General features: G+C 48.3%; 2 protein-coding genes across 2 annotated transcripts in view; both read right to left on the reverse strand.

Annotated features, from left to right (window-relative positions):
- FGF11 (fibroblast growth factor 11) overlaps positions 1-25475 on the reverse strand; it is a 1303510-nt gene that overhangs the window by 264846 nt on the left and 1013189 nt on the right. The gene's annotated exons all lie outside the window — the stretch shown is intronic.
- TMEM256 (transmembrane protein 256) overlaps positions 93-25475 on the reverse strand; it is a 58702-nt gene continuing 33319 nt past the window's right edge. Inside the window, exons 2-4 of the mRNA XM_077261512.1 lie at positions 1959-1996; positions 435-515; positions 93-303 (exon numbers count right to left, since the gene is read on the reverse strand). Coding sequence (XP_077117627.1) covers positions 160-303; positions 435-515; positions 1959-1996 — 263 coding nt within the window. The 3' untranslated portion in view covers positions 93-159. The remainder of the gene's footprint in view (positions 304-434; positions 516-1958; positions 1997-25475) is intronic.

Below are 25475 nucleotides of genomic sequence, written 5' to 3' on the forward strand. Positions count from 1 at the left end.
AGGAGGCAGCACCTCCGGCAGCAGACATTAGTGTTAGCTCTTGTGATGCAGGATCCGTCGCCTCCCCTCCCCAACATAAGACGCCTCTGATCTCCAGGGAAAAAGCCTTTAATAAAACATCACTGTACAGAATAAGTATACGTGTATGATCGGCTCCGCTCACAGCGCCATGGCAGCCCACCCCAGGATGAGTATTGTGCCCCCGTACGGGGCGGCTTTGGTCAAGGAGGGGTCTCCGCTCAGTGCTTGGTAATAAAAAGAACCACAAAACAGGACGATACCAGATGTCAGGAGCGATCCGGCCTGCGGGGGGAGCCGAAGAGCAGTGGTGAGTGTGCGGTATATATAGAAACACAGAGTCCACCCACACAATGGTCCTAGTACCCAGGAGGCATTAGGGTGACAGCAGCAGAGACCCTCAGACTTATACGTACCAGCATGGGGCGTCTGCAGTGCGGCACCGCCAGTAACGCCAGGCTGTGCAGGAAGTGATAGCGATTACTGGTCTCATAAAGCTGAAAAAGAGAAAACAGATCGGTGAGAAGGGGGTCCTGCGGCACGAGACCAGCCTGCAGCGTGGAAATCCCACCGCAAAACTCAGCAATTCACAGAAACGGGAGGAAGGAAGAGGAAAAGGCAAGGAGGAAAGGGAAGGAGGGAAGCAGGAAAGGAATACAGGGAAGGGGGAAGGGGAAAAAGAGGGAAGGGAAGATGGAAAATGAAGGGGTAAAGGGAAGGAGAAAGGGAAGGAGAGAATGTGGAAAGGGAAGGAGGGAAAGGGAGAAAAGGAGAAAGGGAAGGGGAATGGATAAAGAGAAGGGAAGAGGGAAATGGAAGGAGGGAAGGGGGAAAGGGAAGGGGCGAATGGGGAAAGGGAAGGAGGGAATGGGGAAAGGGAAACGAAGGAGGCAAGAAGGACGGGAAACAAGGATGGAAGAAGGGGAAAGCGAAGGAGGAAGGGGGAAAGAGAAAAATGGAAAGAGGAAAAGGGGAAAGGGAAAGGGAAACAAGGGAAGGAAGGAGGGGGAAAGGGAAAACGGAAGGTGAAACGGGAAAAGAAAAGTAAGGAGGGAAGGGGAAAGGAAAAGGAAGGCGGGCAAGGGTAAGGATCAAGAAGGAGGGAAGCGGGAGAGGGAGGGAAAGAAGAAAGAGGGGAAAGAAGAAAGGGGAAGAAGAGGAGAAAGTAAAAGGAAGGGGAAAGTAAAGGGAAGAAGAATAGAGGGAAAGGAAGGAGGGAGAATAAGAAGAAGGGGAAAGGGAAGGAGGGAGAAAAGGAAAGAAGGGGAAAAGTAAAGAAGGGGAAAAGGAAAGAAGGGGAAAAGGAAAGAAGGGGAAAAGGAAAGAAGGGGAAAGGCAAGATGGGGAAGGAAAGAAGGGGAAAAGAAGGGGTAAAAAAGAAAGGTGAAAGAAAGAAGCGAAAAAAGAAAGATGGGGAGAAGAAATAAGGAGAAAAAGAAAAAAGGGGAAAAAAGAAGGGGGTGAATGAAGAAGGGAAAAAGGAAGAATAGGGGAAAAGGAAAGAAGGGGAAAAAGGAAAGAAGGGAAAAAGGAAAGAAGGGGAAAAGGAAAGAAGGGAGAAAGGAAGGGAAAAAGAAAAGGGTGAAAAAGAAAAAAGGGGAAAGAAAGAAGGGGGAAAAAAGTAGGGGGTATAAATGAAGAGGGGAAAGGGAAGCAGGGGAAAAGGAACAAGGAGAAAAGGGTAGAAGGGGGAAGAGAAAAGAAAGAAAGGGAAGGGAGAGAGAAAGGGACAAGAGAAAGGGAAAGAAGAAAGAGAATAAGGAAGGAAAGACAGCAGAACTCAGCCGTTCACAGGCATACAGGCTGTCACTGCAGAGACCAGAACATGTGAGAAAAAGGGGGAAAGGAAAGAAGTACAACTCAGAAATCCTCAAAACATCAGCACCAGAAGAAAAAAAAAGCAGCGAAGAAATCAGAAAACGGAAAAACAGGAAAGTCACCTCCTTCAAATAATCGTCCCGATCGCTACGCCGGAAGCCTGAAACAGAGAGTATATACCGTCATTAAACAGCCGCACTAAAGAGGGTGCCGTCCTTTATAACTCGTACACGACATCACTGCATGAGGCGCTGTCCACATTACACCGCCTTACAAGAAAGGGTGCCGTACACATTACACCTCCTCACCACAGTGAGCGCCGTACACATTACTACCAGAGGGGGTGTGTCACGATAATATGAATATGCCATGTTTTGAGTATATACCTAAAGGGTCCATGGCTTTTCAGACACACACTGTGGGCTTTTCCGACCCCACCTCTTCACTCTGCCTAGAAATCTCTCCACTCTCTTAGCCTGCAGGCAACTCCCTCCCCCTGCTATATAGTTGAATATGAGACCAGCCAGCACATTCACTGAAGAATTTATATGGCTTTGTGCTGCGAAAGCCAGGGTCCTTACACTCCTCATTCCCCCCTCCCGCCTAATACCAGCCAAAACTGGTACAGAAACTGCATGGGACTCTTTGTTCTTTTAAAGTTTTGTATAATGGCACCGATCACGGCTAGAGATATAAGGATTATATATTCTGGATGTCCATCGAGAGATCTATAGCTCACTGAAATCGCTAGGAGCTAAACCCAACGAGTGCAAGGAGTGGGTTTCTCTGTAAGCAGGTCATGTAACTACTCTGTGTTTACACTTAAAAGAATCCCCCCTATGTGGTGCACATCCTGATCATTGTGTCGTTCATATACGAGGTTCATACAGCGAGCTATGTATAAAAATGGTTTGTCACAACTCTAAGAAAAGGGGAGGATTCAGCCTCTGAGTGAGGTCACCACAGGGGGAGTGCCTTGGTTTTAGGCTGGGAAATAAGTGAGTGAAGCAGCAGTCTTCCAGGGTCTTTTGTCCGAGGTATAGCTGCTATACAAATGATCTGAAAGATATGTAAGTGTTTTTTTCAACTTTAAACCCATTTTATTTGTAATTGTACTGTACATACGATACTTAGACTTTTATAATACCAAGTATTGTATGTACAGTACAATTACAAATAAAATGGGATTAAAGTTGAAAAACACTTACATAGTGTTCAGATCATTTCATCTCCTGGTTGCCCATGTGCTCAGGAGACACATCAAGATGCATATCACACATCTGTATTGCAGCTAGACCCCGGACAAAAGACACACTCACAACTCAGCAGAGTTAAGATATGCCCTCTGGTCGTGACATCACTGAGTGGACTGAGTTATGAAATGCACTCCTCTTTTCTCATGACAAACCATTTTTTGACATAGCTCGCCGTATGAACCTTGTATACGGATGACACAATGATCAGGAAGTGCCCCACGTCGGTGGGATTCTTTTAAAGGGAACCTGTCACCACGTTTTTGGAAGATGGGATAAAAATAGCGTTAAATAGGGGCAGAGGTGGGCGTTACATTAGTGTGTTTGTTATGCGTTTATTACCCACCTAAGTTGCCGAAATACCTTTGCAAAGTCTCCGTTTTCGCCTGTCAATCAGGCTGGTCTGGTCAAAAGGGCGTTGTCTTCCCCCAGATTTTGCGTAGTTTTCCGTTGGTGGCGTAGTGGTGTGCGCATGCCCAAGGTCCCGAATCCTCTGCCAGGGGATTTAAAAGAGCGCGCTGTTCGTTATTTCATTGGTGATCGGTGGGCGCGGCCATCTTCCTTTGGCCGCGCGTGCGCAGAAGCGGCGCTCTGCTGGCCGCGGCTTCAGGAAAATGGCCGCGGGATGCCGCGCGTGCGCAGATGGATATCGCGGCGGCCATTTTCCTGAAGCCACGGCCAGCAGAGCGCCGCTTCTGCGCACGCGCGGCCAAAGGAAGATGGCCGCGCCCACCGATCACCAATGAAATAACGAACAGCGCGCTCTTTTAAATCCCCTGGCAGAGGATTCGGGACCTTGGGCATGCGCACACCACTACGCCACCAACGGAAAACTACGCAAAATCTGGGGGAAGACAACGCCCTTTTGACCAGACCAGCCTGATTGACAGGCGAAAACGGAGACTTTGCAAAGGTATTTCGGCAACTTAGGTGGGTAATAAACGCATAACAAACACACTAATGTAACGCCCACCTCTGCCCCTATTTAACGCTATTTTTATCCCATCTTCCAAAAACGTGGTGACAGGTTCCCTTTAAGTGTAAACACGGCATAGTTACATGACCTGCTTATGGAGAAACCCACTCCTTGCTCTCGTTGGGTTTAGCTTCTAGCGATTTCAGGGAGTTATAGATCTCTCGATGGACATCCGGAATATATAATCCTTATATCTCTAGCCCTGATCGGTGCCAATATACATAACCTTAAACGAACAGTAGAATCCCATGCTTTCTGTACCAGTTTTAGCCAGAATCAGGTGGGAGGAATGAGGAGTGTAGGGAGACTTGTCTATCGCAGCACAGAGCCATAAAAATTCTTCAGTGATTCTAGCACACTGGGCTCACATTACACTATATAGCAGGGGGAGGGAGACTGGCTTAGGATTCCAGCCTTCTGCTGGCAGGCACAGGAAACTGCAGCTGGGAGCTCTGAATGTGTAATGGAAGTAGTCAGAACTTCTTATTTCCTGACAGGAGGCTTTCTGTAAGAAATTGCAGGTGAAGCGTCTGGTATCGAGTGCGTATCACCCACAGACCAGTGGCTTGTGTGAGCGCTTCAACGGTACCCTCAAACAGATGCTACGCATACAGGTTGACTGTAATAATTATAGGGGATAACTCACGAGACTCTTTGCGTGGAACAAGACAACTACAGGACACAGTTTTATAAGTGGTAAAGTCTATATTATCACACGGTGATTCAAACAGGTGCAGAGAGAAACTCAAGTCCACAACACTTGGTGCAAATATCAAATGCAGCTCAGCAGTCTATAGGAAACTTCAGAGGAAAATGCAATCACGCAGAAAGTCTATGAAGCACAATTATTCTTGAGGATACTTGACACGAGTAAGTCCTTGCTTAGTCCACAACACAGATAGATATGCTTATAAGGCAGTTCAAATAATATCTTAGCTAAACCAGGGAGGTCTGGGTAATAGTCTCAGGTTCTTGCAGAGCAAAAACAGCTTACATGTCCAGCAAATGCAGATGGAAGCAAACACGAGCAGCAGATGGAGGATTACTGGAACTGGTGTATGCAGCAGGAACTCAGAGCAGAGTAGCAGGATAACCCACACAGGTTCACAGGAGCAGGTATATAGCCAGGGAATCACCAGAGGTCAGGAGCTGGATGCAAGGCAGAATACTCTAGCACAGACTGAAGGCTGGGGTGGAGTTTTATAGCAGGAAGACACAGTGCACATGAGACCAAAGACGCCATCTTGGAAAAGGGCAGTAATGCACAAAAAGGTAAAAAATGTTCAGAGTCCTGACATTGACACCCAAGGACGCGACTGGGAGCGGTACCTCCCACACCTGCTATTCTCTTACCAGGAGGTTCCTCAGACCTCGATGGGGTTCTCCCCCTTCAAGCTTCTGTACGGCAGGTGAGTCCGGGGACCCCTTGAGTTGGTAAGGGAATCCTGGGAAGAGGAGCCGAACCCTTCTGAAGTGTCCATAATAGAGTATGTCATGCGCTTCCGTGACAAAATACAGACATTGACGCAGTTGGTGCATGACAACATGATGCAGGCTCAGGCTGACCAGCACTGGTACGACCAGAACGCCCGGGAGTGGACCTACCAGGTGGGTCAAAAGGTGTGGGTGCTGGTCCCCGTACCAAAGGATAAGCTTCAGGCAGCCCCGGACGTCGTCCACCAATAGCTCAACCCAGTCACCTACGTGGCCAAGCTTGAGCACGCTCGGGGTAGGCGAAAGGCCTTTCAAGTCAATATGATGAAGGCTCATCACGAATGTGAAGTCTACGTCCTACCAGTCTGCAGCCTGGCCAAGGACGGGGAGAAGACCCCCCTGGACATGCTGGCCCAAGGCCGGTGTGTCCATGAATGACGTTGAGGTAAGCTCCTTGTTAATCGAACCCCAGCTGTCGCGGACCACACTGGAACCCTTCCAGGCCGTGTTCTCCAACCGACCTGGAAGGAATGAGTTAGTGGTCCACGAGGTGGACACCGGGTGTTAGGGGTCGAGTTCCCACCTCTGCACAGGGAATCTCGAACCATCTCTGCTGCGGTCTCCCATTCTTTTCCAGCCGCGGTGGAGCATGCTTAGCGGAGACGTAGGTCCCAGCATCTGGCTCAGCCTGCTACTGTGCGGATGGTTACTGCTGCCTTTCCAGGCTCAGCCATTGTAGCCAGTACTGGTCAGCAGCGAGCAGACGTCTCTGGGACTAAGTCCTGCTTTTCCCCTTCTGAGCATGCCCAAGGTAAGACCTCTCATTGGAGGTCAGGGGTCACATGCTCAGGTACTGCAGCAGCTACCATTGGTCCTCTAGGAAGGTCCTGAAGTTGCTGCAGCTATAAAAGGTTCGCATGGCCGCACGGCCATGTGCTAGTATCAACTAAAGTTATGTGCTCTGCGCCAGTGTGGTCTTATGCATGTGGATTCAGGGTTCGTGTTGTGAAATTGGATTCTGGGCTCCCCCGGTGGCCACTTGTGGAATTGTACTTGTGTGCATCATCCCCTCTGTTCACCTGCTCCTATCAGGATGTGGGAGTCGCTATATAACCTTGCTCCTCTGTCAGTTTCATGCCGGTCAACAATGTAATCAGAAGCCTTTCTGTGCATGTTCCTGCTACTAGACAACTCCCAGCTAAGTTGGACTTTTGTCCTTGTGTGTTTTTGCATTTTGTTCCTGTTCACAGCTGCTGTTTCGTTACTGTGTCTGGAAAGCTCTTGTGAGCGGAAATTGCCACTCTGGTGTTATGAGTTAATGCTAGAGTCTTAAAGTAATTTCTGGATGGTGTTTTGATAGGGTTTTCTGCTGACCATGAAAGTGCCCTTTCTGTCTTCTTGCTATCTAGTAAGCGGACCTCGATTTTTGCTAAACCTATTTTCATACTACGTTTGTCATTTCATCTAAAATCACCGCCAATATATGTGGGGGCCTCTGTCTGCCTTTTGGGAAAATTTCTCTAGAGGTGAGCCAGGACTGTCTTTTCCTCTGCTAGGATTAGGTAGTTCTCCGGCTGGCGCTGGGCATCTAGGGATAAAAAAACATAGGCATGCTACCCGGCCACTTCTAGTTGTGCGGCAGGTTTAGTTCATGGTCAGTATAGTTTCCATCTTCCAAGAGCTAGTTCTCATATATGCTGGGCTATGTTCTCTCGCCATTGAGAATCATGACAGTTTGACCGGCCCAAAAAAAAGGGTTAAATTACTGGCTGAGAAAGGAGAGAAAAAAGAAGTCTGCTACAATTTTTTTTTTTTTTTTTTCCTCTAGTTCTGAGTGTGCTCTTAATTGAATCACTTGCTAGTCTGCCTATACTGCAGCCTTCCTCTCTTTCTCTCCTTCTAATCCTTGAATGGCTCTGTGTTCACCTGTTTCAAATGGATCTTCAGAGTGTAGCTACAGGTTTGAATAATCTCGCCACAAAGGTACAAAATTTGCAAGATTTTGTTGTTCATGCACCTATGTCTGAGCCTAGAATTCCTTTGCCTGAATTCTTCTCGGGGAATAGATCTCACTTTCAAAATTTTAAAAATAATTGCAAATTGTTTTTGTCCCTGAAGTCTCGCTCTGCCGGAGACCCTGCACAGCAGGTCAGGATTGTAATTTCCTTGCTCCGGGGCGACCCTCAAGACTGGGCTTTTGCATTGGCACCAGGGGATCCTGCGTTGCTCAATGTGGATGCGTTTTTTCTGGCCTTGGGGTTGCTTTATGAGGAACCTCATTTAGAGCTTCAGGCGGAAAAGGCCTTGATGTCCTTGTCTCAGGGGCAAGATGAAGCTGAAATATACTGCCAAAAATTCCGCAAATGGTCTGTGCTTACTCAGTGGAATGAGTGCGCCCTGGCGGCGATTTTCAGAGAAGGTCTCTCTGATGCCATTAAGGATGTTATGGTGGGGTTCCCTGTGCCTGCGAGTCTGAATGAGTCCATGACGATGGCTATTCAGATCGATAGGCGTCTGCGGGAGCGCAAACCTGTGCACCATTTGGCGGTGTCTACTGAGAAAACGCCAGAAAATATGCAATGTGATAGAATTCTGTCCAGAAGCGAGCGGCAGAATTTTAGACGAAAAAATGGGTTGTGCTTCTATTGTGGTGATTCAACTCATGTTATATCAGCATGCTTTAAGCGTACTAAGAAGCCTGACAAGTCTGTTTCAATTAGCACTTTACAGTCTAAGTTTATTCTATCTGTGACCCTGATTTGTTCTTTGTCATCTATTACCGCGGACGCCTATGTCGACTCTGGCGCTGCTTTGAGTCTTATGGATTGGTCCTTTGCCAAACGCTGTGGGTATGATTTGGAGCCACTGGAGGCTCCGATACCTCTGAAAGGGATTGACTCCACCCCATTGGCTAGTAATAAACCACAATACTGGACACAAGTGACTATGCGTGTTAATCCGGATCACCAGGAGGTTATTCGCTTTCTGGTGCTGTATAATCTACATGATGTTTTGGTGCTGGGATTGCCATGGCTGCAATCTCATAACCCAGTCCTCGACTGGAGAGCTATGTCTGTGTTAAGCTGGGGATGTAAAGGAACTCATGGGGACGTACCTTTGGTTTCCATTTCATCATCTATTCCCTCTGAGATTCCTGAATTCTTATCTGACTTTCGTGACGTTTTTGAAGAACCCAAGGTTGGTTCACTACCTCCGCACCGGGAGTGCGATTGTGCCATAGACTTGATCCCGGGTAGTAAATACCCTAAGGGTCGTTTATTTAATCTGTCTGTGCCTGAACACGCGGCTATGCGAGAATATATAAAGGAGTCCTTGGAAAAGGGACATATTCGTCCTTCGTCATCTCCCTTAGGAGCCGGTTTTTTCTTTGTGTCTAAGAAAGACGGCTCTTTGAGGCCGTGTATTGATTATCGACTTTTGAATAAAATCACGGTTAAATATCAATATCCGTTACCACTGCTTACTGATTTGTTTGCTCGTATAAAGGGGGCCAAGTGGTTCTCTAAGATTGATCTCCGTGGGGCGTATAATTTGGTGCGAATCAAGCAGGGGGATGAGTGGAAAACCGCATTTAATACGCCCGAGGGCCATTTTGAGTATTTGGTGATGCCTTTTGGTCTTTCAAATGCCCCTTCAGTCTTCCAGTCCTTTATGCATGACATTTTCCGCGATTATTTGGATAAATTTATGATTGTGTATCTGGATGATATTCTGATTTTTTCGGATGACTGGGACTCTCATGTCCAGCAGGTCAGGAGGGTTTTTCAGGTTTTGCGGTCTAATTCCTTGTGTGTGAAGGGTTCTAAGTGTGTTTTTGGGGTTCAAAAGATTTCCTTTTTGGGATACATTTTTTCCCCCTCTTCCATCGAGATGGATCCTGTCAAGGTTCAGGCTATTGGTGATTGGACGCAACCCTCTTCTCTTAAGAGTCTTCAGAAATTTTTGGGCTTTGCTAACTTTTATCGTCGATTTATTGCTGGTTTTTCTGATGTTGTAAAACCATTGACTGATTTGACTAAGAAGGGTGCTGATGTTGCTGATTGGTCCCCTGATGCTGTGGAGGCCTTTCGGGAGCTCAAGCGCCGCTTTTCTTCCGCCCCAGTGTTGCGTCAGCCTGATGTTGCTCTTCCTTTTCAGGTTGAGGTCGACGCTTCTGAAATCGGAGCTGGGGCGGTGTTGTCGCAGAGAAGTTCCGACTGCTCCGTGATGAGACCTTGTGCTTTTTTTTCCCGTAAATTTTCGCCCGCCGAGCGGAATTATGATATTGGGAATCGGGAGCTTTTGGCCATGAAGTGGGCTTTTGAGGAGTGGCGTCACTGGCTTGAGGGGGCCAGACATCAGGTGGTGGTATTGACTGACCACAAAAATGTAATTTACCTTGAGTCTGCCAGGCGCCTGAATCCTAGACAGGCGCGCTGGTCGTTGTTTTTCTCTCGGTTTAATTTTGTGGTGTCTTACCTACCGGGTTCTAAGAATGTTAAGGCGGATGCCCTTTCTAGGAGTTTTGAGCCTGACTCCCCTGGTAATTCTGAGCCCACAGGTATCCTTAAAGATGGAGTGATATTGTCTGCCGTTTCTCCAGACCTGCGGCGGGCCTTGCAGGAGTTTCAGGCGGATAGACCTGATCGTTGCCCACCTGGTAGACTGTTTGTTCCTGATGATTGGACCAGTAGAGTCATCTCTGAGGTTCATTCTTCTGCGTTGGCAGGTCATCCTGGAATCTTTGGTACCAGGGATTTGGTGGCAAGGTCCTTCTGGTGGCCTTCCCTGTCACGAGATGTGCGAGGCTTTGTGCAGTCTTGTGACGTTTGTGCTCGGGCCAAGCCTTGTTGTTCTCGGGCTAGTGGATTGTTGTTACCCTTGCCTATCCCGAAGAGGCCTTGGACGCACATCTCGATGGATTTTATTTCGGATCTGCCTGTTTCTCAGAAGATGTCTGTCATCTGGGTGGTGTGTGACCGTTTCTCTAAGATGGTCCATCTGGTTCCCTTGCCTAAGTTGCCTTCTTCTTCCGAGTTGGTTCCTCTGTTTTTTCAAAATGTTGTTCGTTTGCATGGTATTCCGGAGAATATCGTTTCTGACAGAGGGACCCAATTCGTGTCTAGATTTTGGCGGGCATTCTGTGCTAGGATGGGCATAGATTTGTCTTTTTCGTCTGCTTTCCATCCTCAGACTAATGGCCAGACCGAGCGGACTAATCAGACCTTGGAGACATATTTGAGGTGTTTTGTGTCTGCGGATCAGGATGATTGGGTTGCTTTTTTGCCTTTGGCGGAGTTCGCCCTCAATAATCGGGCCAGCTCTGCCACCTTGGTGTCCCCGTTTTTCTGTAATTCGGGGTTTCATCCTCGATTTTCCTCCGGTCAAGTGGAATCTTCGGATTGTCCTGGAGTGGATGCTGTGGTGGAGAGGTTGCATCAGATTTGGGGGCAGGTGGTGGACAATTTGAAGTTGTCCCAGGAGAAGACTCAGCTTTTTGCCAACCGCCGTCGTCGTGTTGGTCCTCGGCTTTGTGTTGGGGACTTGGTGTGGTTGTCTTCTCGTTTTGTCCCTATGAGGGTTTCTTCTCCTAAGTTTAAGCCTCGGTTCATCGGCCCGTACAAGATATTGGAGATTCTTAACCCTGTGTCCTTCCGTTTGGACCTCCCTGCATCCTTTTCGATTCATAATGTTTTTCATCGGTCATTGTTGCGCAGGTATGAGGTACCGGCTGTGCCTTCCGTTGAGCCTCCTGCTCCGGTGTTGGTTGAGGGTGAGTTGGAGTACGTTGTGGAAAAGATCTTGGACTCTCGTGTTTCCAGACGGAAACTCCAGTATCTGGTCAAATGGAAGGGATACGGTCAGGAGGATAATTCTTGGGTCACTGCCTCTGATGTTCATGCCTCCGATCTTGTCCGTGCCTTTCATAGGGCTCATCCTGATCGCCCTGGTGGTTCTGGTGAGGGTTCGGTGCCCCCTCCTTGAGGGGGGGGTACTGTTGTGAAATTGGATTCTGGGCTCCCCCGGTGGCCACTTGTGGAATTGTACTTGTGTGCATCATCCCCTCTGTTCACCTGCTCCTATCAGGATGTGGGAGTCGCTATATAACCTTGCTCCTCTGTCAGTTTCATGCCGGTCAACAATGTAATCAGAAGCCTTTCTGTGCATGTTCCTGCTACTAGACAACTCCCAGCTAAGTTGGACTTTTGTCCTTGTGTGTTTTTGCATTTTGTTCCTGTTCACAGCTGCTGTTTCGTTACTGTGTCTGGAAAGCTCTTGTGAGCGGAAATTGCCACTCTGGTGTTATGAGTTAATGCTAGAGTCTTAAAGTAATTTCTGGATGGTGTTTTGATAGGGTTTTCTGCTGACCATGAAAGTGCCCTTTCTGTCTTCTTGCTATCTAGTAAGCGGACCTCGATTTTTGCTAAACCTATTTTCATACTACGTTTGTCATTTCATCTAAAATCACCGCCAATATATGTGGGGGCCTCTGTCTGCCTTTTGGGAAAATTTCTCTAGAGGTGAGCCAGGACTGTCTTTTCCTCTGCTAGGATTAGGTAGTTCTCCGGCTGGCGCTGGGCATCTAGGGATAAAAAAACATAGGCATGCTACCCGGCCACTTCTAGTTGTGCGGCAGGTTTAGTTCATGGTCAGTATAGTTTCCATCTTCCAAGAGCTAGTTCTCATATATGCTGGGCTATGTTCTCTCGCCATTGAGAATCATGACAGGTTCGGCTGTAATAAGCCCTTAGAATACCGGCACCTCCGTTGAGGAGTTTTGTGTGAGTGGATTCAGGGACCGGTTGAAATAAGCCCCTAGAATACCGGCACCTCCGGTGAAGAGTTGAGTGTAAGCTTTGCTGACTGCATGACCACTGTTGACTCTATTTGCTAGCTGTTCCTCTGTGGGTTTAACAGGGCACAGCGTTCTCTTTTCTCAAGTGTCTCTGTGAAGCAACAGAGTTCGCTAATACCGCCATATAGTACCGCCATCTACTAGCAGCAGGTTTCTCTCCTGCACGGCGGACCCCGGGTTGCGAACGCACCTACTAATCAATATATATTTACTCGGTGCGTTCTGCCAACCCTAACACCGGGAATCATGCCTTACGACAGCGAACACCTTATCGGATATCCGACAAGGTGCAGCAGGTTATGTGCCAGGAGATCGATGAGATGTTACAGCTCAGGGTGATTCAGTGGTGAAAGAGCGTGTGGGCCTCACCTGTAGTTCTTGTGCCAAAGAAGGATCAGACCACCCGGTTCTGCATGGCCTACAGTGGGCTCAATGCCATCACAGCCTCTAACGCGCACCCCATGCCACACATCGAGGAGCTGCTTGAGCGGTAAGCTGACGCAAAATATCTGTCATAATGGATCTAAGTCAGGGATACTGGCAGATTACCCTGAGCCCCGAGGCGCCGAAGTCCGCCTTCATCACACCCTTCGGACTGTATAAGTCCACAGTCATGCCCTTCGACATGAAGAATGCCCCTGGCACTTTCCAGCGGATGGTCAACCACCTGCTTCAGGGACTGGAGAAGTACGCGGTGGCGTACTTGGATGACATTGCCATAGTCAGTTCCTCCTGGGATGAATACCTGCAGCATCTTCTGGAGGTGCTCAGGCGAATTTACCAAGCAGGTCTGATCATCAAGCCAGGAAAGTGCCAGATGGGCATGAGAGAGGTCCACTACCTGGGGCACTGGGTAGGCGGGAACTCCATAAAGCCAGAGCCTGGGAAAGTGGACGCGATCGCGTCCTGGCTCCCCCAGGACCAAGAAGCAGGTGATGTGCTTCCAGGGCACTGCAGGGTACTATAGGTGCTTCGTACCGAACTATAGTAGCCTGGCCAAACCCCTGACGGACCCCACCAGGAAGAGGCTACCCCAAACAGTGGACTGGACAGACAACTGTGAGGTGGCCTTCCAGGCTTTCAAAACAGCCCTGTGAAACTCTCCTGCGATAGAAGCAGTCGACAGCAGTCGACCGTTCCTGGGGCAGACAGACGCCAGCGAGTTTAGCCTCAGTGGTGTGCTCAGCCAGGTTGACTCGGGGAACCAAGAGCACCCTGTGTTGTACCTGAGCCGGAAGCTTCTGCCGAGAGAAGTGGCCTATTCCACCATCGATAAGGAGTGCCTGGAAATGGTCTGGGCCCTGCAGCGTTTGCAGCCCTACCGGTATGGTCACACCTTCACTGTGGTGACTGATCACAACCCTCTGTGCTGGCTACAAGCCATGTGTGGAACCAACGGAAGGATGTAACGCTGGAGCTCTGACCTCCAACACCACAACTTTAACGTGAAACACGAAAAGGGCAGCTAGCATGGCAATGCAGATGGGATGTCCCACCGGGGCGAACCTGCCGAGGTGAGCATGGAGGAGTCCCATGAGGATCTGCCACCGTAGCGCAGTCCAAAAGGGGAGGTGTCAGGAAATAGGATGAAGTTCTGATTACTTCAATTACACATGCATAGCTCTCAGCTGCAGTTTACTCTGCCTGTCAGCACAGGCTGGAATTCTAAGCCACTCTTCCTCCCTCCCCCTGCTATATAGCTGTAATGTGAGACCAGCGTGCCAGCAACATCCAGTGAGGAATTTTTATGGCTTTGTGCTGCGAAAGCCAGTCTTCTGTCTGAACCCCTCATACTTAAAAGAACCCTCATAACGTGGTGAGCATCATGATCATTATGTCGTTCTTCTACGATGTTCATACAGCGAGTTATGTATAGAAATGGCTTGTCATAACTCTAAAGAAAGGGGAGTATTCAGCCTCTGAGTGAGGTCACCACAGGGGGAGTGCCTTGGTTTTGGGCATGGAGATAAGTGAGTGAGACATCAGTCTTCACAGGTCTTTTGTCTGAGGAATGAGCTGAGAGTCACATCTGCGATACACTGGGATATATGACCATCCCCCACAGTACATGGTCTGCCATGAGATGAAATGACATAAGGAATTGTTTTTTTTCAACATCAATCCCATTTTATTTGTAATTGTACTGTACATACGATACTTGTCTACTTTTATAATATCCTTTTACCCTCTTGTAACACTGCCTTCCTTTTTTGAGTAAAATATATAAAATTACTAGCTTCGTTTCTCCTTGCCCTTTAATGTAAAGTCACATCCTCTGAAGTTAATTACGCTACTAATTTGGGTTGGCTCCAGACCCGTTATTAATTAAGAAATCGGAGCAGGTGGCAGCGGATATCTCCTGTGCGTTTGGGAGACGTAGCGACGGACGGCGTTGATAATTATTGTTCCCGCCTGAGTGGGAGTAGTTATATCGCCCTCACTGCAGTGTGCCCATTAGCCAGTACAAAGTAAGGCAGCCTTTCTGGCGACTAATTATCCAAGGTGCAGTACCCTGTCTGACCTGAGGGTAAGGGGGGCGCCAAAGAGCTGCAAGTTTCAAACCGGAATTGGGAAGTGGGATATAGATAGATCCCCTTCAGAAAAGAACTGGGCAACCAAACAACCCTGGTTCATGACATATTAGAGTGAGCGGCGAGGGATGATATTGATATAGTCCCTGGGATCCGTGACAGCGCCGTACACATTACACCTCCTCACCAGAGGGGGCGCCGTACACATTACACCTCCACACCAGAGGGGGCACTGTACACATTACACCTCCTCACCAGAGAGGGCGCTGTACACATTACACCTATTCACCAGAGGGAATGATGTACACATTACCCCTCCTCACCAGAGGGGGCGCTGTACACATTACACCTCCACACCAGAGGGGGTGCTGTACACATTACACCTACTCACCAGAGGGAGCTCCGTACACATTACACCTCCTCACCAGAGAGGGCGCCGTACACATTACACCTACTCACCAGAGGGAGTACAGTACACATTACACCTCCTCACCAGAGGGAGCAATGTACACATTACACCTCCTCACCAGAGGGGGTGCCGTACACATTACACCTTGTCACGATATGGTATGAAATATCATATAAGTTTAGTTCTCTTGCTAGCATGCTGTGGGCTAAGCCCCCCCTTCTTGGAGTGATTCTGCAACAGTTTGTAGCTGCAAATTCCTGACTTTCAGCTCACAAGCCCTCATCCCCCTCGCCAAGGTATTTACGACCGGCATTTCCTGTAGTGGAAAGTGACCAGCTTTAACTGGATTAGAAACTTCCAGAATCATGAAAGTCCTTTGTTCTGTTTTTGTAAGATATTAGGCCAACCATTTAAGATAGGAACACGAAAATATATATTCTTAATCTCCATCGGAGCATCTATCCAGCACTCTAAACATGAGCTTCTAACTCCATCCGGTAAAGAAGTAGGGATTTCTCTGTCAATATGCATGACAGATAGGACATATTTGATCTCATTAGAATGCCCACATTAATCCGAGATGAATGCTGGATGTGGTATGATTATGACATGTTCTGTAGTGAAGTTACAGGCATCAGAGATATTTAACCCTTTCGCGACATGCGCCGTACATGTACTGCGCATGTTGGGTCCCCTGCTTTGATGTGCGCTCCGGCGGTGAGCGCACATCAAAGTCGCAACATGTCAGCTGTTTTGTACAGCTGACATGTGCGCGCAATAGCGGCGGGTGAAATCGCTATTCACCCGCCGCTATTAACCTGTTAAATGCCGCTGTCAAATGCAGACAGCGGCATTTAACTACCGCATCCGGCCGGGCGGCCGGAAATGACGTCATCGCCGACCCCCGTCACATGATCGGGGGTCGGTGATGCATCAGGAAGGTAACCATAGAGGTCCTTGAGACCTCTATGGTTACTGATGCCGGCCTGCTGTGAGCGCCCCCCTGTGGTCGGCGCTCACAGCACACCTGCATTTCAGCTACATAACAGCGATCTGATGATCGCTGTTATGTAGCAGAGCCGATCGGGCTGTGCCTGCTTCTAGCCTCCCTTGGAGGCTACTGAAGCATGGCAAAAGTGAAAAAAAAAAGTTTTTAAAAATGTGAAAAAAATATTAAAAATATAAAAGTTTAAATCACCCCCCTTTCGCCCCATCCTAAATAAAAATTAAAAAAAAAACAAACCTACACATATTTGGTATCGCCGCGTTCAGAATCGCCCGATCTATCAATTAAAAAAAAGCATTAACCTGATCGCTAAACAGCGTAGCGAGAAAAAAATCCGAAACGCCAGAATTACGTTTTTTTGGTCGCCGCGACATTGCGTTAAAATGCAATAACGGGTGATCAAAAGAACGTATCTGCGCTGAAATGGTATCATTAAAAACATCAGCTCGGCACGCAAAAAATAAGCCCTCACCCGACCCCAGATCACGAAAATTGGAGACGCTACGGGTATCGGAAAATTGCACTTTTTTTTTTTTTTTTTTAGCAAAGTTTGGATTTTTTTTCACCACTTGGATAACAAATAACCTAGACATGTTAGGTGTCTATGAACTCGTAATGACCTAGAGAATCATAATGGCAGGTCAGTTTTAGCATTTAGTGAACCTAGCAAAAAAAACAAACAAAAAACAAGTGTGGGATTGCACTTTTTTTGCAATTTCACCGCACTTGGAATTTTTTTCCCGTTTTCTAGTACATGACATGGTAAAACCAATGATGTCGTTCAAAAGTACAACTCGTCCCGCAAAAAATAAGCCCTCACATGGCCATATTGACGGAAAAATAAAAAAGTTATGGCTCTGGGAAGGAGGGGAGCGAAAAACGAAAACACAAAAACGAAAAAGGGCCGCGACTTGAAGGGGTTAATGCACAGTTAGGAGGGTTTGGGAAAGCCAGCCCTTTCTGTGAGGTCATCGGCTGTAGGTTTTAAGTGCTGGCAGGCGTCCAAGAGAGGAGTTTTTCAGTTTTTACCTGAGCTGTCTGTCTGCTGTCTATCCAGACCTACTGATGCATTTTGACGTATGGGAACTCCACTAGCCTGGTTGCTGCAATGCTTTGAACACATGTAAGTGTTATTTCTCATGTAATCCTTGTTTTTTTTATATAATTACTTTGTACATATTTGCCATTGTCTCATGTTGTAACATCTTTATAGAACTTTTTATAAACACTGCATAAACTTTATGAGTATAATATTTAATACTAGTTCGTTCTTCCTGTTCTAAAACGTACCCTAAGCCTTCTGAAGGGAATTTACGCTACTGTTTTGGGTTAGCTTCGGACCCGTTTAATCGAAGCTGGTGGCGGCACTACCGTGTGCAGGCCTTTGGGTGACATTGCAGCGACTGCGGCATTGATAATCATTGTTCCTGCCTGAGTGGGAGTAGTTATCGCGTCGCTGCAGCGTGCCCAATAGCCAGTACATAGCAGGCAGCCTTTCTGGCGACTAATTACCCTAGGTGCAGTACCTAATCTGACCTGACAGCAAGGGGGCGCCAGAGAGCTGCAAGGTTTAAGTGGAACTGTGTCATGATTCCCCAATGGCATGGGAACATCAGAAACACAAAAATAAAAGACTAGCTCTCGGGTGATGGAAGCAGGTGAGCTGAGGCAGAAAAGCACACACAAGTCTCCAGTACCACCAGCCACCACCAGGGGAGCCAAAAAGCGGATCACAACAGTACCCCCCCCTTAAGGAGGGGGCACCGAACCCTCACAAGAACCGCCAGGGCGACCTGGATGAGCCCTATGAAAGGCACGAACCAAATCCGAGGCATGAACATCAGAGGCAGTTACCCAAGAATTATCTTCCTGACCATAGCCCTTCCATTTAACCAGGTACTGGAGTCTCCGCCTGGAAATACGGGAGTCCAAGATCTTCTCTATAACGTACTCCAATTCACCCTCAACCAGCACAGGAGCAGGAGGCCCAGCAGAAGGAACCACCGGCACCTCGTATCTCCGCAACAACGACCGATGGAACACATTATGGATAGCGAAAGATGCCGGAAGGTCCAAACGAAAGGAAACAGGGTTAATAATCTCCAAAATCCTATAGGGACCGATGAACCGAGGCTTAAATTTAGGAGAAGAAACCCTCATTGGGACAAAACGGGAAGACAACCACACCAAGTCCCCAACACGAAGGCGAGGACCAACCCGACGCTGGCGGTTAGCAAACCGCTGAGTCCTCTCCTGGGACAAATTCAAATTGTCCACCACTTGTTCCCAAATCCGATACAACCGATCCACCACAGCATCTACTCCAGGACAATCCGAAGACTCCACCTGACCAGAAGAAAAACGGGGATGAAACCCCGAATTGCAAAAGAAAGGGGAAACCAAAGTGGCAGAACTGGCCCGATTATTAAGAGCAAACTCCGCCAACGGCAAAAAGGCAACCCAATCATCCTGATCCGCAGACACAAAACACCTCAAATACGTCTCCAAAGTTTGATTAGTTCGCTCCGTCTGGCCATTAGTCTGAGGATGGAAGGCAGACGAAAAAGACAAATCAATGCCCAACCTGGCACAGAATGCCCGCCAAAATCTAGAAACGAACTGGGTACCCCTATCAGAAACGATATTTTCAGGAATACCATGCAAGCGAACCACATTTTGAAAAAACAAAGGAACCAACTCAGACGAGGAAGGCAACTTCGGCAATGGCACCAAATGAACCATCTTAGAAAAACGGTCACACACCACCCAGATAACAGACATCCTCTGAGAGACAGGAAGATCAGAAATAAAGTCCATCAAGATGTGCGTCCAAGGCCTCTTCGGAATAGGCAAGGGCAACAACAACCCGCTAGCCCTAGAACAACAAGGCTTGGCCCGAGCACACACATCACAAGACTGCACAAAAACACGCACATCACGAGACAGAGATGGCCACCAGAAGGATCTAGCCACCAAATCCCTGGTACCAAAAATTCCAGGATGACCCGCCAGCGTAGAAGAATGAACCTCCGAGATTACTCTACTGGTCCAATCATCAGGAACAAACAGTCTACCAGGTGGACAGCGATCAGGTCTATCCGCCTGAAACTCTTGCAAAGCACGTCGCAGATCTGGGGAAATAGCGGATAATATCACCCCATCTTTAAGGATACCTGTAGGTTCCGAATCACCAGGGGAATCAGGCTCAAAACTCCTAGAAAGGGCATCCGCCTTCACATTCTTAGAACCTGGTAGATATGAGACCACAAAATTAAACCGAGAGAAAAACAACGACCAGCGCGCCTGTCTAGGATTCAGGCGCCTGGCAGACTCAAGATAAATCAGATTCTTGTGATCAGTCAAAACCACCACCTGATGTCTAGCACCCTCAAGCCAATGACGCCACTCCTCAAATGCCCACTTCATGGCCAAAAGCTCCCGATTACCGACATCATAATTTCTTTCGGCGGCAGAAAATTTTCGAGAAAAGAACGCACAAGGTCTCATCACTGAGCAATCGGAACTTTTCTGCGACAAAACCGCCCCCGCTCCGATCTCGGAAGCATCGACCTCAACCTGAAAGGGGAGAGAGACATCGGGCTGGCGCAACACAGGGGCAGACGAAAAGCGGCGCTTAAGTTCCCGAAAGGCCTCCACAGCGGCAGAGGACCAATTGGCAACATCAGCACCCTTCTTAGTCAAATCCGTAAGAGGCTTAGCAACACCAGAAAAACCTGTTATAAATCGACGATAAAAATTAGCAAAGCCCAAGAACTTCTGAAGACCCTTTAGAGAAGTAGGCTGCGTCCAGTCACAAATAGCCCGAACCTTGACAGGGTCCATCTCAACAGAAGAAGGGGAAAAAATGTACCCCAAAAAGGAAATCTTTTGAACCCCAAAAACACACTTAGAACCCTTTACACACAGAGAATTCTCCCGCAAGACCTGAAAAACCCTCCTGACCTGCTGAACATGAGACTCCCAGTCCTCAGAAAAAATCAAAATATCGTCCAAATACACAATCATAAATTTATCCAGATATTCACGGAAAATATCATGCATAAAGGACTGAAAAACTGAAGGCGCATTAGAAAGGCCGAAAGGCATTACTAAATACTCAAAGTGGCCCTCAGGCGTATTAAATGCGGTTTTCCACTCATCCCCTTGCTTAATTCGCACCAAATTATACGCCCCACGGAGATCAATCTTGGAGAACCACTTAGCCCCCCTTATGCGAGCAAACAAATCAGTAAGCAGCGGCAACGGATACAGATATTTGACAGTAATTTTATTCAGGAGTCGATAATCAATACAAGGCCTCAGCGAGCCATCCTTTTTAGAGACAAAGAAAAACCCAGCTCCTAAAGGTGATGAAGAAGGACGAATATGTCCCTTTTCCAGGGACTCCTTAACATATTCTCGCATGGCAGCATGCTCAGGTACAGATAGATTAAACAAACGAACCTTTGGAAATTTACTGCCTGGAATCAGATCTATGGCGCAATCACACTCTCTGTGGGGAGGGAGAGAACCAATTTTAGGCTCTTCAAAAATATCCCCAAAATCCGACAAAAATGCAGGAATCTCAGAGGGAATAGATGACGAGATAGGAACCAAAGGTATGTCCCCATGAGCCCCCCGACATCCCCAGCTTAACACAGACATAGTTTTCCAGTCCAGTACTGGGTTATGAGATTGTAACCATGGTAATCCAAGCACTAAAACATCATGTAAATTATACAACACGAGGAAGCGAATCATCTCCTGATGGTCTGGAGTCATACGCATAGTCACTTGCGTCCAGAACTGTGGTCTATTACAAGCCAGAGGTGTAGAATCAATACCCTTCAGAGGTATAGGGACTTCCAGAGGCTCCAAATCAAACCCACAGCGCCTGGCGAAGGACCAATCCATGAGACTCAGAGCAGCGCCAGAGTCCACATAGGCATCCACAGTAATAACTGATAATGAACAAATCAGAGTTACAGACAGAAGAAATTTAGACTGTAAAGTGCCAATAGAAACAGACTTGTCAACCTTCCTAGTACGTTTAGAGCATGCTGATATAACATGCGCGGAATCACCACAGTAGAAGCACAAGCCATTTTTGCGCCTATAATTCTGCCGCTCGCTTCTTGACAGAATTCTGTCACATTGCATTTTCTCTGGCGTCCCTTCAGAAGATACCGCCAAATGGTGCACGGGTTTGCGCTCCCGCAAACGCCGATCAATCTGAATCGCCATTGTCATGGACTCATTCAGACCTGTGGGCGTAGGAAACCCGACCATGACATCCTTAACGGCATCAGAAAGGCCTTCTCTGAAAATTGCCGCTAGGGCACACTCATTCCACTGAGTAAGCACAGACCATTTACGAAATTTTTGGCAGTATATCTCAGCTTCATCTTGCCCTTGAGACAGGGCTATTAAAGCTTTTTCAGCTTGAATCTCCAAATTAGGTTCCTCATACAGCAACCCCAAAGCCAGAAAAAACGCATCCACATTGAGCAACGCAGGATCCCCTGGTGTCAATGAAAATGCCCAATTTTGAGGGTCACCTCGCAGCAAAGAAATCACAATCTTAACCTGCTGAACAGGATCTCCAGAGGAGTGAGGTCTGAGAGAAAGGAATAATTTACAATTACATTTGAAATTCAGAAACCGAGATCTATCTCCGGAAAATACCTCTGGTGTAGGAATCTTAGGTTCAGAAATAGGAGTACGTATAACATAATCTTGAAAATTCTGAACCTTCGTAGCAAGATTATTTAAACCTGCAGCCAAACTCTGGACATCCATGTTAAACAGCTAAGGTCAGAGCCATTCAAGGGTTAAGAGGAGGTAAGAAGCAGCTAGACAGCAATTAAGGGCTAGGCAGCAAAACTCTGAGGGAAAGAAAAAAAAAAAAAAAAAAATTTCCCTTCAACACTTCTTTTTCTCCAGCTTCAGCCCAACCAATTAACACTTTGTTGTCCGGTCATACTGTCATGATTCCCCAACGGCATGGGAACATCAGAAACACAAAAATAAAAGACTAGCTCTCGGGTGATGGAAGCAGGTGAGCTGAGGCAGAAAAGCACACACAAGTCTCCAGTACCACCAGCCACCACCAGGGGAGCCAAAAAGCGGATCACAACAGAACTGTAAGTGGGATACACAAAAATCCCTGCAGTTCGTGGTATATTGAAGAGCAGTGGGATACCTAAAATAAGCCCCTGCTTTACTGTAAACTAAGAGGTCCCTAGCCTTGTGTGTGTTTCTTTTTTCATCACATTGTGGCAGTGGAGGGATAACTAAGATAAGCCCCCTGCACATGTGATAGCCGTCTGTTGGTCTAAAGTCACCCCAATCCGTGACATATTGGTAACAGTGGTCAGGAATCCCTGTGGATTTCGTGACCAATTGGTGGCAGCGGCTAAGGGATCTTGACACACCTCCTCACCAGAGGGAGTGCAGTACACATTACACCTCCTCACCAGAGGGAGTACAGTACACATTGCACCTCCTCACCAGAGGGAGCCCAGTACACATTGCACCTCCTCACCAGAGGGGGCCCAGTACACATTACACCTCCTCACCAGAGGGAGCCCAGTACACATTACACCTCCTCACCAGAGGGGCCGCCGTACACATTACACCTCCTCACCAGAGGGAGCCCAGTACACATTACACCTCCTCACCAGAGGGAGCCCAGTACACATTGCACCTCCTCACCAGAGGGGGCGCTGTACACATTACACCTCCTCACCAGAGGGAGCCCAGTACACATTACACCTCCTCACCAGAGGGGGCGCCGTACACATTACACCTCCTAACCAGAGGGAGCACAGTACACATTACATCTCCTCACCAGAGGGGCCGCCGTACACATTACACCTCCTCACCAGAGGGGGCGCCGTACACATTACACCTCCTCACCAGAGGGAGCCCAGTACACATTACACCTCCTCACCAGAGGGGGCGCCGTACACATTACACCTCCTAACCAGAGGGAGCACAGTACACATTACATCTCCTCACCAGAGGGGCCGCCGTACACATTACACCTCCTCACCAGAGGGAGCCCAGTACACATTACACCTCCTCACCAGAGGGGGCGCCGTACACATTACACCTCCTAACCAGAGGGAGCACAGTACACATTACATCTCCTCACCAGAGGGGCCGCCGTACACATTACACCTCCTCACCAGAGGGGGCGCCGTACACATTACACCTCCTCACCAGAGGGAGCCCAGTACACATTACACCTCCTCACCAGAGGGAGCCCAGTACACATTGCACCTCCTCACCAGAGGGGGCGCTGTACACATTACACCTCCTCACCAGGGGGAGCCCAGTACACATTACACCTCCTCACCAGAGGGGGCGACGTACACATTACATCTCCTCACCAGAGGGGGCGACGTACACATTACACCTCCTCACCGGAGGGAGCACAGTACATATTAAACCTCCTCACCGGAGGGAGCACAGTACATATTAAACCTCCTCACCAGAGGGGGCGCTGTACACATTACACCTCCTCACCAGAGGGGGCGACGTACACATTACATCTCCTCACCAGAGGGGGCGACGTACACATTACACCTCCTCACCGGAGGGAGCACAGTACATATTAAACCTCCTCACCAGAGGGGGCGCTGTACACATAACATCTCCTCACCAGAGGGAGTACAGTACACATTACACCACCTCACCAGAGGGGGCACTGTACACATTACACCTCCTCACCAGATGGGGCGCTGTACACATTACACCTCCTCAACAAAGTACAGTACACATTACACCTCCTCACCAGAGGGAGTACAGTACACATTACACCTCCTCACCAGATGGGGCGCTGTACACATTACACCTCCTCACCAGAGGGAGCCCAGTACACATTACACCTCCTCACCACAGGAAGTACAGTACACATTACACCTCCTCACCAGAGGGGGCGCCGTACACATTACACCTCCTCACCAGAGGGAGTACAGTACACATTACACCTCCTCAGCAGAGAGAGTACAGTACACATTACACCTCCTCACCAGAGGGGGCGCCGTACACATTACATCTCTTCACCAGAGGGGGCGCTATACACATTACACCACCTCACCAGAGGGAGCTCCGTACACATTACACCTCCTCACCAGAGGGAGTACAGTACACATTACCCCTCCTCACCAGAGGGTGCGCCGTACACATTACACCTCCTCACCAGATGGGTCGCTGTACACATTACACCTCCTCACCAGAGGGAGTACAGTACACATTACACCTCCTCACCAGAGGGAGCCCAGTACACATTACACCTCCTCACCACAGGGAGCTCCGTACACATTACACCTCCTCACCAGAGGGAGTACAGTACACATTACACCTCCTCACGAGAGGGAGTACAGTACACATTACACCTCCTCACCAGAGGGAGCACCGTACACATTACACCTCCTCACCAGAGGGAGTACAGTACACATTACACCTCCTCACGAGAGGGAGCGCCGTACACATTACACCTCCTCACCAGAGGGAGTACAGTACACATTACACCTCCTCACCAGAGGGGGCGCTGTACACATTACATCTCCTCACCAGAGGGAGTACAGTACACATTACACCTCCTCACCAGAGGGAGTACAGTACACATTACATCTCCTCACCAGAGGGAGTACAGTACAGATTACACCTCCTCACCAGAGGGAGTACAGTACACATTACACCTCCTCAGCAGAGGGAGTACAGTACAGATTACACCTCCTCACCAGAGGGAGTACAGTACACATTACACCTCCTCACCAGAGGGAGTACAGTACACGTTACACCTCCTCACCAGAGGGAGTACAGTACAGATTACACCTCCTCACCAGAGGGAGTACAGTACACATTACACCTCCTCACCAGAGGGGGCGCCGTACACATTACACCTCCTCAACAAAGGGAGTACAGTACACATTACACCTCCTTACCAGAGGGAGCTCCGTACACATTACACCTCCTCACCAGAGGGAGTACAGTACACATTACACCTCCTCACCAGAGGGGGCGCCGTACACATTACACCTCCTCAACAAAGGGAGTACAGTACACATTACACCTCCTTACCAGAGGGAGCTCCGTACACATTACACCTCCTCACCAGAGGGAGTACAGTACACATTACACCTCCTCACCAGAGGGAGTACAGTA

Source organism: Ranitomeya variabilis, chromosome 5 (genome assembly GCF_051348905.1).
Source record: "Ranitomeya variabilis isolate aRanVar5 chromosome 5, aRanVar5.hap1, whole genome shotgun sequence".
In the NCBI taxonomy this organism is placed as follows: domain Eukaryota; kingdom Metazoa; phylum Chordata; class Amphibia; order Anura; family Dendrobatidae; genus Ranitomeya; species Ranitomeya variabilis.